General features: G+C 50.5%; 1 protein-coding gene across 1 annotated transcript; it reads right to left on the minus strand.

The window, feature by feature from the left end:
* Positions 1-877: 877 nt before the first annotated feature.
* REN (renin) lies at positions 878-13,363 on the minus strand. Its single transcript, XM_045016230.1, has 9 exons — positions 13,224-13,363; positions 9,794-9,950; positions 8,506-8,629; positions 7,585-7,703; positions 6,135-6,331; positions 4,434-4,556; positions 3,542-3,686; positions 2,303-2,401; positions 878-1,609 (listed from the first exon to the last, which is right to left on the minus strand). Exons 1-9 carry the CDS (start codon positions 13,322-13,324, stop codon positions 1,448-1,450), a joined length of 1,227 nt encoding a protein of 408 aa, XP_044872165.1. The 5' UTR covers positions 13,325-13,363; the 3' UTR covers positions 878-1,447.
* Between the last annotated feature and the right edge of the window lie 3,491 nt (positions 13,364-16,854).

Below are 16,854 nucleotides of genomic sequence, written 5' to 3' on the forward strand. Positions count from 1 at the left end.
TGCTTTCCCAGCCCTTAATTCGAAGGTTCTCAAATGGTGGTAGACGAACCGCTATTGGTCCACAGGAGACTTGCTGGTGGTTTATGGAGAGCTGGCTGATTTATGGTGCCGGCTCCTCCGCCTCATTTCCCCTGCTAAATTGCATCAGCAGCCAGCTAAAAAATCTATTTAAGCCTTTCCGGTTATCGCTCTTCCATCTCAGCAATCGCCACAGGGCTGTTACATGATGGCAAATGGAAGGGGAGACTGCGGAAGAGAGAGGCGTCATCTGCAGCACTGTCTCTATCAAGATGTGGTCCCCTCACAACCATCTGAGCATCTTTCGGCCTTAAGGGTTTGCTGCCCCTTCCTCCTCATGAACAAAAAGAGCTTTTCTCTCAAACATCTGCACTAGGCATGAACAAAAAGGAGCAAAGGCAACAAAAATGCATTCTGAGGAGTCTGGAATGAAAAAAAATCAAATAGCCTCCCGATTAAGATTGCATGTCTCTTTCTAAAAAAAATATTCTCTAGCTCAATTCTCAGATATGGGCTTGAGGCAGGAATTTCTGGGAAATTCTCTGGCCTGTGTTATGCAGGAGGTCAGATCACAAAGATCTCTTCTGGCTTTAAAAGCCCCCCCCCCCCAACAACTAACAAACAAAACTATGGATCAATCATTTTCCTGAAGTTTGATGTCATATTCCTACCTGTTCTCCAGTCATCCATATGGTCTGTCAGGGGAGAGAAAAATCTGAAATGCTAATATAAAAAAACAACCCCGGGGGGGTGGGGAATATCCCCCTTAAAAACACCACCTTGGTTTGATATTAGAAATTGATTTTTTTTGTAAGTCACCTTTCAAAAACCTTCTTATCACTGTGCCGCTAAGGTCCTAATTTTTCAGAAGAGCTCAGGGCCCAATTTCCTAGCACTCGGTACCCCCAGTTAGGGCCAGATCTTTTAAAGTTCTCAGCTCTCATTTAGGCACCTAGGTAGAGGTCAAATTCACCCAATGTAACATTTTACACTCTTAGAAAATTCTGGCCTGTGAGCAAGTGTCTCTCTCAGCTGACTCATAGGGTAGGAATGTAGCAGTAAGTCCAGCTGTGGCAAAAGGAGGCTCAAAACAATATGGAAAAATAAAAGTTGCAAGTGACGAGACCCAGTCCCCAGGGAAGAGGAAATCGGTGCCTGCGTGATGAGGACCATGGAGTGGAGGAGTTCTGGAGCAAAGAGGGCTAATCCTGAGGCCTATCACTGAAGTGTAGCATTGATTTTCAAAGTGGACTAATAAGGGGTTTTTGCTTAAATATAGACAGGACGTGTTTTTTTGTGCCATTAAGGAACTACTCCGCTAAGCTATTCTCTTTCACAGTTTAAAATGCTTCTCCTTGGCAGTCTTGTGTTTCTTCTCCAAACCGATGCTCTCTCCTTTTCCCCCTGCCCAACTCCCCCACTCCTGCTGTCAGAGGGAGGTGGCGAAGCCGATCCGGTTGTTCCGCCGGTCGAATTCGGTGTAGTATTGCCCGATGAAGCTGGCTCCCAGGACCCAGAGGGGGCCGGCTGGAGGAGGGATGTCCAGACCTGCGAATGCCACGGTGCAGATGTCCTCTTCATATTGGGATTGCTATGAAAGGAAATAGACCCAGCTCATGAGGACAGACGCTGGGGGGAGAGAATCCTGCCCTGGATTGGAATTTGTTTCCCCAGACCCTGAAATGCCCCAGGTAACTGCTTCCCCCCTTTTGCTATTTAGCTCCACAACCTCTTCTCCCAGGAATCTGGTCCACACTTCAGTCTATGCTTTCCAGCCAGGCCTGCTCCAGATTCCTGCTCCCCACCCCAGGCCCTGCCCCTCACACCAGATTCTCCTGCTGCTCTGCTCTTCACTCTCCACTCCTGAGATTTTGCTGTGAAGATGAGAAATTACCCAGGGAGGGTTTGAGTTTTGTAAAAGCAGGGGGTGGGGTTTGGAATCAGGTCCTTGTTTATCCAGACAGCTCCACAAACTTTTTGTGAGCTTTGGAAAAACTAGTTCTGGTTTAGGCTTATCTTTATTCCTACGTGTGTTATGAGAACAAGATATTGGACATAAGTCTGGAGTCCATGGCTCATGATATCCAAAATAACAGCTCTGAAGCAGATAAAGAACACAACTGGGGAACCATCCGAAATGAAGTGATCTCTTGCTAAACCCTTGTCTGCCCTTAATGCTGTCACACATGTTCTTTAGTGGGCATCACCCAGAAATCCCTTGTCAGGAGCAGCAGGTGCCTTCCCCACCTCCACCCCCATTAACAACAGAGGATAGGTATCTCACCCGGAGGACGTAGGCTGAGCCACTGAGTGCGTAGACCTTCCCACCGAGGTGGAAGGAGATATCGGGCAGCAGGTGAACTTTGTCACAGTCAACGATATACTGGAGCAGAGGAAGGAAGGAGAAGGTGATGAGATCCTACAGAGGCTGTCTCGTGGGGCTCAGAGCAGGACGGTCCAGCAAAGAACCTACTGCCGGCTTTATGAACTGCGGGGCCCGATTTGAATACTCGGCAGCAGTCCGGGGCTTCAGCGGCACTTTGGCGGGGCGGGGGTGTCCCGCTCCAGGTCTTCCACAGCACTGAAGGACCCCCCGCTGCCAAAATGCCATCGAAGACCTAGAGCGGACACACACACACACACACACACACACCCTGCCACTGAAATGCTGCCGACGACCCGGAACCCCCGCCGGGTGAATAAAATTTTTTTAAAAAATTAAAAAGGGGCCCTCTTAGGTGCGAGGCCTGATTCTGGGGAATCGGGGGAATCAGCCTGAAGACGGCACTAGGCACAAGTAGCCTCAGCTAAAGGCTGTTGCATCTCATTCGATAAAGCAGACCCATGTTAGCAATGGAGACTGAACAGTGTGAGGCATCCCATAACACCCCCACACACACACACACACACTGCTCATCTGTTAGTCTATAAGATGCCACAGGATTCTTTACTGCTTTTACAGATCCAGACTAACACGGCTACCTCTCTGATACTGCTCATCTTGGCTTCTTGGACTACCTCACCCCGCCTCCCAAAGAAGTGCAACCGCACAAAACAAGTTGGAAGGAGACCAAGAGTGAGTTAACAAGACAGTAAAAACCTGGGGCCCAGGGGTCCTGTTCCACCTCCCTCTGCCTGGGGTTGTGACTGTGTGCCCAAAAGGAATCTCTCTCCTTATCCACCCCGGCCAGCCCTAAAGCACATGGAGTCTTTGACCCCTGGCTTCATAAAGGAGAAGTCATCAACATACTCCATCTGCTCCTGCACAGCTGGGAGAGGAGGAGATGACCTGTCTCTGCCAGGGGGAATGGCCAGTGCTACCCCATGGTCTGGAAAGACAGGGGTGCTGTCACAGCCAAGGAGAGAGAAGCTGCGTGTTCTCCCCTGGGAATCAATTGTAACCTCATCCCCATCATCCCCAGCACCTGCCCTAGTTCCCAGGTCGGGACCTAACGAAGCTGGCTGCTTGGTCACATGCCAACCAGCGAGCAGATGGACAGGAGCGAATGGTGGGTTTGCTCACCCCTCCTTCCGCCAGCTCCGCCGCCTGGATGGCTCTCATCAGCACGGCTATGGAGCCTGCTGGGCCAGTGATGTAGGAAGCCCCAGTGTCGATGGCCACCGAACAACCTTCTTTGCAGAACAACGTCTCAGCACCGACAGACACCCTATGGAGTGAAGGAAAGAACTCTGATGTTCCCCTAACCTCTCCCCTCCCGACAGCACTCTGGTCACCCCTGCCCTGTAATATCAAGGTCAACAGGAGCCTTGGAAATTACATCAATCTAGACAGCTCCCTCTCTCTCCCGGCCCCTCCAATCAGCACCAACTCCTCCCCTCCCAGTCCATCTCCTTCCACCTCCCTTCACATCCGGCTGCTAGGCGCTGATGTGCATCTGCTCTGACCCTTCCAACAGCCCCAAGCGCTCTTCCTGGGCCCCGACCACACCGATCTGCTAGCTCCTACACATTCCTCCCAGCCCCAGCCCTGTAACACACACAGCTCAGGGTCAGGGGAACCCCAGGGCTTGGGGCCGGGGTGTGTGTGGCTTGTGCATGCTGAATGGGTTCCAGGCCTGCGCTGCCAGTGACTGTGTGTGTCCTTGGACAAGTCACACCCTGTGTCTCAGTCTCCCTGCCTGTGAACTGGGCTTACCGACCTCCCAGGACTGGACTTTGGGTAATTCTCTCAAGCCGAACACGAGGAGGGCGACACAGGGACTCGGCACTATTCTTGTTAACCTTTGGGATCCAATGTTACTTGTCCCCCAGCACTTTTTGCAGGCGTTAAAGGCGTTAACCGCAGTGACCCAGTCCGATTCCAGCTTTGATAACTCTACGGTGCCTCCCCAAATCCCTCCCCACCTAGGAGGGAGGGAGCTGTGTAAGGGCCAGGCATGCTCCCTGCTACTGACCCCTTCATGCTGATCTGCCAGTAGCCGTTCTTGTTGACGTTGAGGTAATGGAAATCCCCCGTGTAGTAGGCTGGATCACTTCCTCCAAGGATAATTTCCCCTCCGGGTTTCAGAAGAGAGTTCCTAGGACATAAAACACAACAGAATAACTTCCTAGCTTGTCCCTTCTCTCGGGTCTCTACTCCGAGAAGGCAGGGGATGGGGAAACCCCATAGGGACCAAGACGTGATGCAGATTTCCCACGTGCCAGATGAATCGAGTGAGGGGAGTTAGTGCGCATGGTGAAGAGAGTCTGGGAGATGGCTCCAGCATGCTGAAAGCTCTGATTAGAGGCTTCCTGGGGATCTCAAGTTCACACCTAGCAAAGCTGCCACCAGGCTGCTTGGGCAAGGCTGTGCTTTAGAGGCCGAGGAGTGTTCCAGCGAGCGTAATGGACCTCTTGTGTCAGTGGCCCAGTCAGTGCAGAGGGAGCTCATACTAACCAGTACTGGGCTGCTAAAGGGAGTCATTTTTTGGTATGTTTCTGGCAGAGCTAGCAGAGTTTACCGCCCAGCACCGGGGTGCAAGGGTGATTGTTAGTGTGGTGACGCCTCGAGAGGGTTTGTGTTTTATCATCTTCTTACTTCGAAGCTCTGCAAAGAAAGAGAAATCTAATAAAACAAGGATCCTAAGGAGATTTTGCCTTCAGGAGCTCTGCATACCAGCTGGCCAGATCCTGAGCTGGTGCAAGCTTGCCTAGAGCTACACTCATTTACACCAGTTGAGGATCTGGCCCAGGACTGCAGACCAAGGACTTTGGGAAAGGCGTCACTAGGCTCTGTTCATCCCTGACAGTCGCACCTTTAAGAGAGAGCACGAGATCCACATGTTTCGCTTCACAGTCTGATTTCCAGATTTATTTTGCATTATTTTTTGTCTCTTGAATTTAGTTTTACTGCTCATAAAAGCCAGGACGTGACAGCACCAGTGTGGGCTGAGCCCAGTGCAGATGGCTTCAGGATAAGCTCCCTCCAAGCCACGCTTCTGAAGGCCTTTCACTAAAGCTGGCCAGGAAGCGGGGGTCGATGCTGCACATGTGTTGGATGGAAACTGAGACATTTTTAGTTCCATCAATATTTTTCCTCCAAAGTTTTTGGATTTTCATTGAAAAACCGACTTCTCCTCTGCCCATTTTCAGCTGCGGAAAACCCAAACGATTTCAGTTTTGGGGCTTCCCTTTTTTCACAAGAACTTGAACATTTTTGGGGTCACAAATGGGTATTTCTTACAGAAAAATTATTTGTTTAACGAAAAAGCCATTTTCCACCAAAACATGTTTTGAGTGACAATTTTTGAGCAGGTCTGCCTTTCACTGTGACCTGCAACACCCCTGGTTATTCCAGTAATGGGTCCCCAACACAACTGTACCCGGCCTCTCAATCTTGGTCCACAGCTCCTCCTGTTCTGGGCACCCACACAACTCTGCCTGTGCCCTTCCAGCCTGGCCCACAGCTCCTCTCGTATTCAGTTCCAACCCCGCCAACCTTCCTGCTCTTCTGTTTCTTGAACAGACAGTGAAGGCCGCGCCATAACTCTGAACCCAGACAACTTTTATACTCATTGTTCTTGCAGCAGTGAACCCCAGAGACCCCCCCACCCCACTGTACAGCAGCGCTCCCAGTTCCTCTGTGGTACAGGCTGTTTGCTCCTAGCGACACCCACCTGCTGTAGTAGACCGAGAACACATCCTCCTTCAGGACCTGCTGGGAGAGGATCCGGTCAAACACTGGGGTGATGCCATCGATGGCCTGGCTGGGGTACCCCATGCCCAGCACCCCATCAAACCTGGCAAAGATGAAGGGGAAGGCAGGCAGCGCCGTGGCTTCAGCAAAGACCTGGATGATGGGGATATCAGCCACCTGGGGAGAGGAGCGTATGAGACAATGCAAATCAGTGGAGGGTACATGGGGGTCTAGTGCGCTTCCCTTTGGTGCACAAGTATCGTGCACTCGGGTATTCTGCATGTTGTTCATTTAAACCCTCAAGAGGGCTGGGAGCTCAACGGACCCTGATTCATCCATGTGCCGGTGCAGAGTTCAGGGACCAAAGGATAAGTAGCGAAGCTCCCTGATCCTGAGGTTTTCGGGTGCTACTGCTGTTTCCAGTGCAGATTAGAGCAGCCACACGGGCTGCTCTAACCTCTGCACATCTGTCCACAGCCACTATGAACCACTGCAGACGCTGCTCTGCCCCCCATCCACCCCAAACACTACTGCTGCTCAAGGGACTGCAAGGGCATGGCGATCAGCCCTCCCAACAGCCTGATTTTCATGCTGAGCCCCACAACTCCCGCTGACCTCTGATGAGAGTTGGGGGTGCTCAGCCAGGCTCCAAATCATTGCAGGTGGAGCCACAAACCCTGGCTTCCGTTCTCCTGTATTTTGGGGAAAAGCCCAACAGGCTCCTAGCCCTGTGTAACTAACAATACATGTGGTGATGTGAGTTTAAACAAAACCTACTACACCCTCCGCTATTGGACATTCCAGTGTTGTCAGTGCTCTTGATTTTTTCAGGACCCTTCCAATACTTGATATGGTTCTTAAAGCACGAAACTCCAGGAATCCAGTGATTATGGGAGAATCTCTGCTTTCATTTACCGGCAAAAGGAAGGGCTTGTCTACATGAACACTTAGCTTGAGGCTCGCTGGGGTGTAAATCGACCCCGCAGTCACCTGCCTCGCACTAACTATCCATGTGGATGTGGCCGCCGGGCACTCAAAGTGCTGTAGTCTACTTTGCTCTACCCAGCTTCGAAACGTGGTTATGTGGCGTGTCCATGTTCCAGGACACAAGTGGCTCGACTGATTGAGGAAGCGATCCTGTCAGTCTGTAAAGTGCTTTGGGATCTTGGCAGATGAAATGTTTGCTATAGAAATCCACTGAGTCAATGGGCCAGACCCCCAGCTGGTGCAATGGGTACATCTACACTGAAGTCAATGGTGCTCTACTGAGTTACACTAGTAGAGGATTTGACCTATATGGGGGCAGGAAGGGGGGTGTTTATGGCCTGATACAAAGCTTAGTGGAGTCAGTGGGTGTCTTTCCATTGACTTCAATGGGCTTTGGAGCAGACCATGGGGTTTATCCTTAGTGTGGCTTTACCAGCACTTACCATGACAACGTCCTGGCTGAGGAAACCTTTCACGCTTCCTGATCCATACTGGATAGCAAAGCCCGTCCCGTTCTCCAGGTACGTGCGTGATTTGGAAGAGTCGTAGCGGTTGTGAGACACTGGGGATACATTAGAAAGGAGGGTGGTGGGAGTTAAAGCAAATCAGCATGACAGGCGGGCGCTATCTGCTTCCATCACTATAGTTTGTGAGTGCCTCACAAAGGTTAATTAATTCCTCCGCCCCCTGCCCTGTGATGCAGCGGAGAATGATCCTCTTTTTACAGAGAGCGCCTAAGCCAAAGCCCATCCAAGTCAATGGGAGTCTTTCAACTGATTTCAGTTGGCTTTGGATCAGGCTCAGAGGGATGAAGTGACTTCCCCAAGGTCACACAGGGGGTCAGTGTCAGAGCAGGGAATAGCTGCCCAGATCTCCGATTCCCTTCATCACAAGATCAGACTCCCTCCACAGATGCTTACAACTTATTTTCCCTGGCAGTTTTCCCACATTCCCAACTCCCTGAGATCTGTTCTGAGATGTCATTCAAATCCTTTCCTCCCATCAGCTGTGCTCTCTCCTGCTATGACCACATACATGCTCCCACCAAGCGGCCGAGTCCAGAACCCTTCCCTGCATCATGACACATACAGTCCTGCCTGGAAGTAGCGTTTCCCTATCATTTCATCATGCACGTTGCGGTGAGTGTGCACTTTGTTACACCATAGGCTTCTTCCATACTCCCCACTCCGGGTCCTATGCAACCTTCCTACTGAAAATGATGCAGGCTGATTGCAGGAGCCACAAGAAGTGGGATCTAATTCTGCTCTCAATCCATTGAGTCAAATGGAGTCCTGATTTGCACAAGCACAAGCTCCCCGACAGTGTTCCCAAGTGGCTTGGGCATGAGACGCTCCAGGGCTCACCGCAGGCGCTGTAGAGTGGAGAGCATCTGTAAGAAGGCACCCAAAGGTTGGCCGAGCCCGTGTCAAAGACCACCTTGAAGGTCTGCGCTGGTGTGCCAATGCTGATCTCCCCAAAGTACTGGGTCTGGAGAACACACAACGGGAGGAACGTTAGAACCGAATGGGAACCCTGGCAATACTGATTTGTGCTGGCGAGAGCATTATCCTTAGGGAAAAATGACCTGCTTTCCCATCGATGCACCCTAAGCATAACAAGAGCCTCATCAGAGGATCTCAAAGCCATTAGCAAACTTTCAGGGGCGGCTCCAGGCCCCAGCACGCCAAGCGGGTGCTTGGGGCGGCATGCCGCGGGAGGCGCTCTGCCGGTCGCCGGGAGGGTGGCAGGCGGCTCCGGTGGACCTCCCGCAGGCGTGCCTGCAGGAGGTCCACCAAAGCCGCAGGACCAGCGGACCCTCCACAGGCACGCCTGCGGGAGCTCCACCGGAGCCGCCTGCCGCCCTCCTGTGCTTGGGGCGGCGAAATGTCTAGAGCTGCCCTTGCAAACTTTAATACTTAAGTCACTCCCTGCAAGCCTGGTCGACAGGTATCATCATCCCCATTTGGATGACCTGCTCCTGCTCCACCACAGACATGCTGGGGGACCTTGGACGAGGCACTTAGACCCAGATTTTTAAAGGGATTTAGGCGTTGCTCTGCTGAGCATTGCCAGGCGCGAGCAATTTCCAAAACCGATGTAGGCACTTCGGAGCTCACGTCCCATCGACTTGCAAACAGCCTGAGTCCCTCTTGAAAACGGGACATAGGCATCTAAATGGCTTAGGCCGGGCAACGCCGAGCCTTAAACAGGGCTAGGCCCCCGTGTCTCTGAACAGCTCCCCTGACCCCCTCGACAGCACATTCTTATTTAAGTGCTGCCAGTGGACTCAGGGCAACACAAGATTGTTCCTGCCCCGAAGAGCTCTCTCTATTTCCTGGTCCTGTCCGTTTCCCTCTGTGCTTCTGTGTAAATGGCACATGGCAGATTCTCCGTCATTTGAAGTCTTTTAATCAAGTCCGGATGTCATTCTAAAAGACACACTATAGCTCGGCCAGCAGTTATCGGCTTCCCGTGTGGCAACAGCTCTGTCAGTGCAGAGTGCCCTTTACCGACGGAGCTACGGCCACACTAGGGGGATTGTACCACTTTAACTACAGTGGGCAGATAAGGTCGTACAACTCTTGTGTCGACAAGCCCGTAGGTACGGAAGGAGACCTGGGGATGGGTACTAAAGCAATGGGGGAAACTCACGTCCAGATAGTTGGTGAGGATGGTGGGGGCCGTCCCATTCCGAGGGCCTGTGGCACCGGCGTATTTATTCTGCTTCAGGGCAGGGAAGACGTCTGAGACTTTCACACCCATCTCCTGCAAGGTCTGACGGATTGAGGGCATTTTCTTTAGTGGGATCCTGTACATTGGGGGAAGAAGGAAAAAAGCCAGGGGTTTAGGGTGACAGATGCAAGGTGCCCGGAGAGAGCAGCAAGATGAGATGCTGGATAGCTTGTCAGATTTCCTCTGCATCTCAGGAAAGACGGAGCCAGACTCTCAGCTGGGGTCATACAAGTCAAAGGGGGCTACGCAGGCAGCAGCTGAGGATCTGACCCGTTACGCATAAACACTTGAAAATCCCCATGTGCCCGATCTTTCATCTGGGCCTGATTCTGTTCTTACTGACGCTGGTGTAAATCAGGAGTGACTCCACCAAAGTCAGCCAAATAACTCCACAGCAAAACTGGTCTGAGAACAGAACTGGGCCTGTAGAAAGCCACGCTGGGGGGAGAGACCCGGCGTTCCCGGCTAAGCCTCAGCAGCTGGCCTGGCGAATGCAACTCAGTTACTCTAGGTGGCAGTAGACACCTGCCTCCGAATAACCGATCTGCCGGCCTGACTGGAGTCTGGAGCTCACAGGCTGCCCGAAACGGCCCCTCTTATCCCAGTGGAAGATGAAGCAGCTCGGTGACTGGCACAATCAGCACGGAGCTATGGAAACATGCCCCCAGATGACCGGGCATTGCTCACGCCTAAGGCCAGTCACGGCTGAGTAGAGCAAAACGACTGCATGAGGCCAGATCTCATGCTTGCGGGGCCAAGGATGCAGGAGACTATTATATTCTATTGACACTGCAAGGGGAGTTTAAGGAGGCGGAATGGCCTGACGCCAGTTGGAATTTGGCCAGGGCACGGTGGTTCCCCCTCCCCTCCCCCTTCTGCTGTTGCGGAATATGCCACTGGACCTTTCAGAGCCTCACGCGGTCACTGGAGATGTTGGACTTCAGTCTAATGCTGGGGGACAGACTCACCCCCGAGTGCTGTATCAGGGCATTGGTGCAGCACTGACTCCGCGGGGAGAGCGCTCCTTACGGAGTCCCAGCAGCACGTGGGGTGCACCCCTATGGGACGGGACAGGATCACAGTACAGGGTATCATTTGCCACTAATAGCTTTATAAAGTCACTTTTCCTTTCCCTCCCAATGCTCCTCGGTTGCTGGGTCCCCTGTATCCCTTACCCCAGAAGCCCCATCCATGCTCTAACCACGAGCTTCTCCTTCGTACAGAGGGTTTGGCAGATCAGACCAAACCAACAGTCCATTAAGTCAAGAGCATTTTGGATTCCTCTAGCATGGCCTTGATTCTGGAGAGGAAACAGAAACCTCCCCATACAGCACCTGGCTAATTATCTTTGAGCCTCTGCACTTACTGTCTTCCCTCCGCCAGCGGCGTATTATCGCCTAGGCCAACAAGGCCTAAGCCTAGGGCGGCAAATTTGTTAATCCGCCACTGCCCTCCGCCTTCTCTTTTTGCTGTGAACATTTCTCATTCTTCTATGTTCTCCTCCAGCAAAGTTTATTCTCCCTCTCTTGTTTCCATCCTGATCTACACCATTTCTCTTTGCCTTGCCTTTCCTCTCTCTGTGGGTCTCTCTTTCTCCATGTTCCTCTGTCTGTCTTTCTGACTCCAGTCATTCTTCATGTTACCTGTCCGCAATCTGGGGTAAAATTTTCACGGACTTTCAATGCGATGTAGCATCCTAAAAATGCCCAAGTCACTTTTCAAAATGAGACGTCAGCTCCTAAGTCACTTTGGGGCTTTAGAAAATATTACGTTTTCCTTTCCCTGCCCCTTTTCCCACAGTCTAACGTGTGGTGAGTCGAGAAGTGTTAGAACGGATTTTTTTAGGGGCAATTCTGAAAAATGAAATAAAAAAATCCTTTTAGATCCACCCACAAATGAACATTTTCAAGCTTTATTTTAGCCAATTGAAAAGCTGAATAAAATATTGTTTCGGGTTGAATTAAACATTTTGTTTAGATTTTGAGCATTTTATAAAATAAAACAGAAAGAAATTTGGAAATGAAAAGTGGTTTCAAACAAAAAAAAATAATTAAAACATTTCAATTGTTTCCAAATTTGCCCAACACACAGAATTTAGCAAAACCAACACAAATGTGGGAAATGTTTCCATGGCTCCAAGTTTGCATTTTTTTGCCAAAAAAATAATTCAACCAAAAAATTATCACCTGCTCTACGAGAGATGGACCCAACTAGCGAAATTCAGGTCCCGCCTTTCCCAAAGCTCAGAAGCACCGGGGGCCAGTGTTCCAGTCTGGGACCAGCCCTTGGGGTGACCTATTCACTAATACCCCCCCCCCCACACCTCATTGTTGGGCCCTGAGGCATGGTCCCTATAGGTGTTTACAAGGCTAAAAAAATACTCTGTTCTCAAAGACCTGACTCGGGTTCTTATTTTGTCAGTAAGAGAAGTCTCTTAAGTGGCAACACAGCCTCCAACTTGCCATTCCCGTGAAGTTTCTGCCCCCAAAGACTCTCCCCCTGCGACTGCCTCTGCCTTTCCCAGAGACTCTACATTAACCGGATACCCAGAGTGGAGAATGCTCTGTCCTGGCCCTGCAGCCATCACCCGTGGGTAGGAACTTCTCCCACATCCCATTCAAAGGCCTAATTTAAATTGTATGGGACAGATCCTCATCTCATTTGCACTGGGGAAATCTGGAGTCGCTCTGTTATTAGTCTCAGTGGCATTACTCTGAATTTATACCAGTGTAAATGAGATCAGAGTATGCCTTGAGAAATGCATTTGGAAACAGAGGAAGCCCTTGCTGTGGATGCTGTACGCTACCTGTCCTTCTCTGAGTGGTATGGCAGAGGCTGGCAATTGCTGATAGGTTCTCTAAGTAGGCAAATGGGCCAAAATAGTTGTGAATTCTCTGGATGCTCTATGCTGTTCTAGCGACACAAAGCAGAAATAAACCCAGCTCAGCTGGCTGAGGATAGCACAGCCTCTGCTTCACCCATTCCACAGCTCATTTAAGATTTAAATGAAAACTCTTTGTCTTCCCCTTTTCATTTTTAAAAATAGAGCCACTGCTGACCAAGGCAACCTCCCCAAGGGACCGAGAGCAGAGAAAGCCCAGACCCCTTTAGCGAACCTTTAAAAAGTGAGGGCCGGCTCTTCAGCTGGTGTAAATCAGCATCGTTCTGTGGAAGTCAATAGAGCTGCACTGATTTACAGGAGCTGAAGCCTCTGTCATCAGTTACAGCCAAAGTGAAAAGAAACATACAAGAGAGATTCTCTCTCTCTCTCTCTCTCTCTCTCTCACACACACACACACACACACACACACGCCATCCCTTAGGCCTTTAGGAACATACAGAACGTTACCTTTGGAAAGCATCAATTGAAGAGCAGAAGAATCCTGCACCCCAGGTAGCCATCACAAAGATCAAAAACTGCTGCATCCTTCTAATTTGCTCTGTTTGCATGGACCTCTCTCTCTCCACTGCTAAAACCTCTCTCTGGGACAGCAGATTCCTGCTTGCATCAAAGGAGAGGAAAAACTCATTGTGCTTTTATAGCCAAACCTTCTGCCTCTGTTTAGGTTTGTGTTCAATGCGGATTGGAGGAAGACTGGGGGATAACAAATCCTGCCAATGGGGACACTCCGATTTTGGAGCTAAGCTTGACCTCACTTCCTGGCAAAGGGCAGTTTGGGTGGGGGACACATACACACATGTGGTGCGGTATACATCCCAATAAGGCAGATCAACTCTCTCCAGGTACACTAGGGCAAAAGCATTTAATAAAAGGATTTTAAAAAATAAAATCTCTCCATGTAGCTAACCTGTGCTCTTTTAATTTATTAGCATTCCGAAGTCATCTCAAAGTATTTAACAACACTTGGCATTTATGCCGCATGGGCCAGACTGTCTGCTGGTGTAAATCAGGCTAGCTCTATGGAAGTCTGTCGAATGAGGGTGAATTGGCCCCAGCTGAGCCCATAATAATGCTGTTCATTCAAGGAACTTGATGGACTTTGCAAAAGTGGGTGAATTTTATCCTCCCCAAGGCCTGGACAGGTGGAGTGATTCGCCCAAAAGTTGCACGGCTGGGATGAGAACCCAGGGAACGTGGCTCCCAGTCCCCCCTGCTTTGACCATTAGCTCATGCTACCTCCACTGAAACCCCTAGGCAAGATCTTCAGGTGATGTAAATCAGCACAGCTCCACTGACATCAATGGAGCAGTGCCCATTTACGCTGCTCAAGGATCTGACCTGTCTGGTTGTCATGCACAAGCCATTTAGGGAAAGGCTAATACTATGGTGGTTACATCTCTGAACTCCATACTGAGGCACCAAGGAAAGTGGCCTGACTTAACACTGAAATGAATGGGAGCTGTGGGCAGGGCTCCAGGGTTTTTGCCGCCCCAAGCGGCCAGAAAAAAAAAAAAGGCCGTGATCGCGATCGGCGGCAGTTCCACCGCGCCACTTTCTTCTTCGGAGGCAGGTCCTTCTTTCCAAGAGGGACCGAGGGACCCACTGCTTGAATTTCTGCCGAAGAGCCCAACGTGACGCCCCTTCCCCTTGGCCGTCCCAAGCACCTGCTTGCTGAGCTGGTGCCTGGAGCTGACCCTGGCTGTGGGCGCTCAGCAGCTCTGAAAATCTTAATATAAGAACTAGGGGCCACCCAATGAAATTAATGGGCAGCAGGTTTAAAACAAATAAAAGGAAGTTCTTCTTCACACAGTGCACAGTCAACCTGTGGAATGCCTGGCCTGAGGAGGTTGTGAAGGCTAGAACTATAACTGCGTTTAAAAGAGAACTGGATACATTCATGGAGGTTAAGTCCATTAATGGCTATTAGCCAGGATGGGTAAGAAATGGTGTCCCAAGCCTGTTTGTCAGAGGGTGGAGATGGATGGCAGGAGAGAGATCACTTGATCATTACCTGTTAGGTTCACTATCTCTGGGGCACCTGGCATTGGTCACTATCGGTAGACAGGATACTGGGCTGGATGGACCTTTGGTCTGACCCAGTATGACCTTTCTGATGTTGTGTTCTTATGTTGGGTGCCTGGCTTCAAGCAGTCAAGTAAACATGGTGGCCAACTCTATTTTGGAAGAGAGAAAACAAGTCACGCACCATCTTGTGGGCGTCATTGCCCAGCCACGGGCCTGTTCTTGAATGGAGCACAGGAGACTTAAGAGGGGCCTTAAAGGGTCAGTAAAGCAGTTGGGTTTCTTTAATTGACTCTGTATTTATTTTCCCACAGGCTGCCTTGGACGCAGCCCTGATGAGCAGGGATTTTCCCAAACCCAGCTGTTTCCCTCCCCTCCCCCAGGTTAAAGGGCACTGTGGGGCTGGCACACAGGTCAGACTACGTAAGAGCTCTGGCTGCGTGTGGCAATCCAGTAAATAACGCAGGGTGGGAAGTGCTGGTTCAAACGAAGGGTTGTGGCTTTGGTGCGATTCCTGCCAAGCCCAGGGAATCAGGCTGAAACCCTGGTCTCCCAATGAGCAGCAGAGCACTCCCTTTAGCTACCAGGCAAGGCAAGGCATCCTTTCAAGTGATCAAAATCTGGGACCGCGCTGAAAGCAGTGGTCACTGTCACACGCTAGCCGACACCTGGGACCCGATTCTCCGCCGCCTTGTCCATTGTGGAGTCATTTACCCCTGTGCACAGCTGCTCCCAGAACAGAACACTTTGCCCAGGGGAAATCAAAAGATGGGGAAAAAAAAACAACAACAGTGGAGACCTGGAAGCAGCTGATGCAAATCGGCATAGTTCCATGGCTTCATGTATGCCAGCCGAGGGTCTGGGCCTCACAGCTCGATCCATCACCACCTTGCACTGTCATTTGCACCAATGCCAAGTTAATGCTGAATGCCACCAGATCAGAATGGTTGTGTTACGTCCCCACTTTGCACTGGTGTAAATGATCGGGTGAGGTTCAAGGATGAATTGAGCTCTCCATGGTCTTGGGAAAAGGGCGGGGAGGTTAACCTATTCAATATTAACAAAGCCCAGACCAGCTTCTTTTTAAAGTTACATCTACGAGACAGTTGCATGCAACCAGCTAATAGGGTCACCAGCCAGCAAGTGTGAAAAATCAGGATACTTTTTTTTCAGGGGTGGGGAGGTATAGTTGCATATATAAGACAAAGCCCCTAATATTGGGACGTCTGATCACCCTAGCAACAAAACACACAGGCCGCGTTTTACAATGAATAACTAGCTACAACTCATAACGCAAGCTACACCAGGTGGAATCTGTTTGGGCTTTACTAGAATTCTTTGCAGAAGGTACAGTGCTGGTCAACTCGTTTAAACTGGCATAAATGGAGCTAGGTTGATTTATTCTCATAGGGCGGATTTATTCTCACTTTCCCCATTGCGTGTAGAAAACTCACAGTCGCAGACATCAGCAAACGAGCTAATGGTCCAATGCACACTGGAGTCAGTAGGAGTCTTTGCACTGACTTCAATAGGCCCTGGATCAGGCCCTTGGAGAGCTCAGCCAGGGAAATGATCTCAATGGCTCAGGGACCTCAGTGGGAAATTACTCGGAAGGCAATAAAAATGTTCTCTCAAGGACCCGGTTACATAACGGCCCATGCCATGAAATAACTAGCTAAACAAACAAACCAATGCATTCATAGTTCAAATAGCACGTTGGTTTGGAACGCAGCTGGTGCACTCTGCCAGCAGCGCCCGGGGAAGGGAAAGATTTGAAGAATGGCTGAGAAGAGGATTCCAGATCCCCCATCCACCCTTAACACTGGCGACCACGCTTAGTGGTGTGAGACATCTCTGGGACAGGGTCCAAACTTCCTATCTCCGTAACAGGCTGATCCAGACTCCCGGATGAAAACTTGCCAAACGTCAGAGTTTGCAATCCGGATCCAAAAATCAAATTCATCCAAATATCAGGGTTCGAAATCTGGATCCAGATCCACCCCCCCTCCCAAGGCATTCAGATCCAACCAGTTAACAGAGACAAGGGGAAGCTGTG

The sequence above is a fragment of the Mauremys mutica genome, chromosome 4 (genome assembly GCF_020497125.1).
Source record: "Mauremys mutica isolate MM-2020 ecotype Southern chromosome 4, ASM2049712v1, whole genome shotgun sequence".
In the NCBI taxonomy this organism is placed as follows: Eukaryota; Metazoa; Chordata; order Testudines; family Geoemydidae; genus Mauremys; species Mauremys mutica.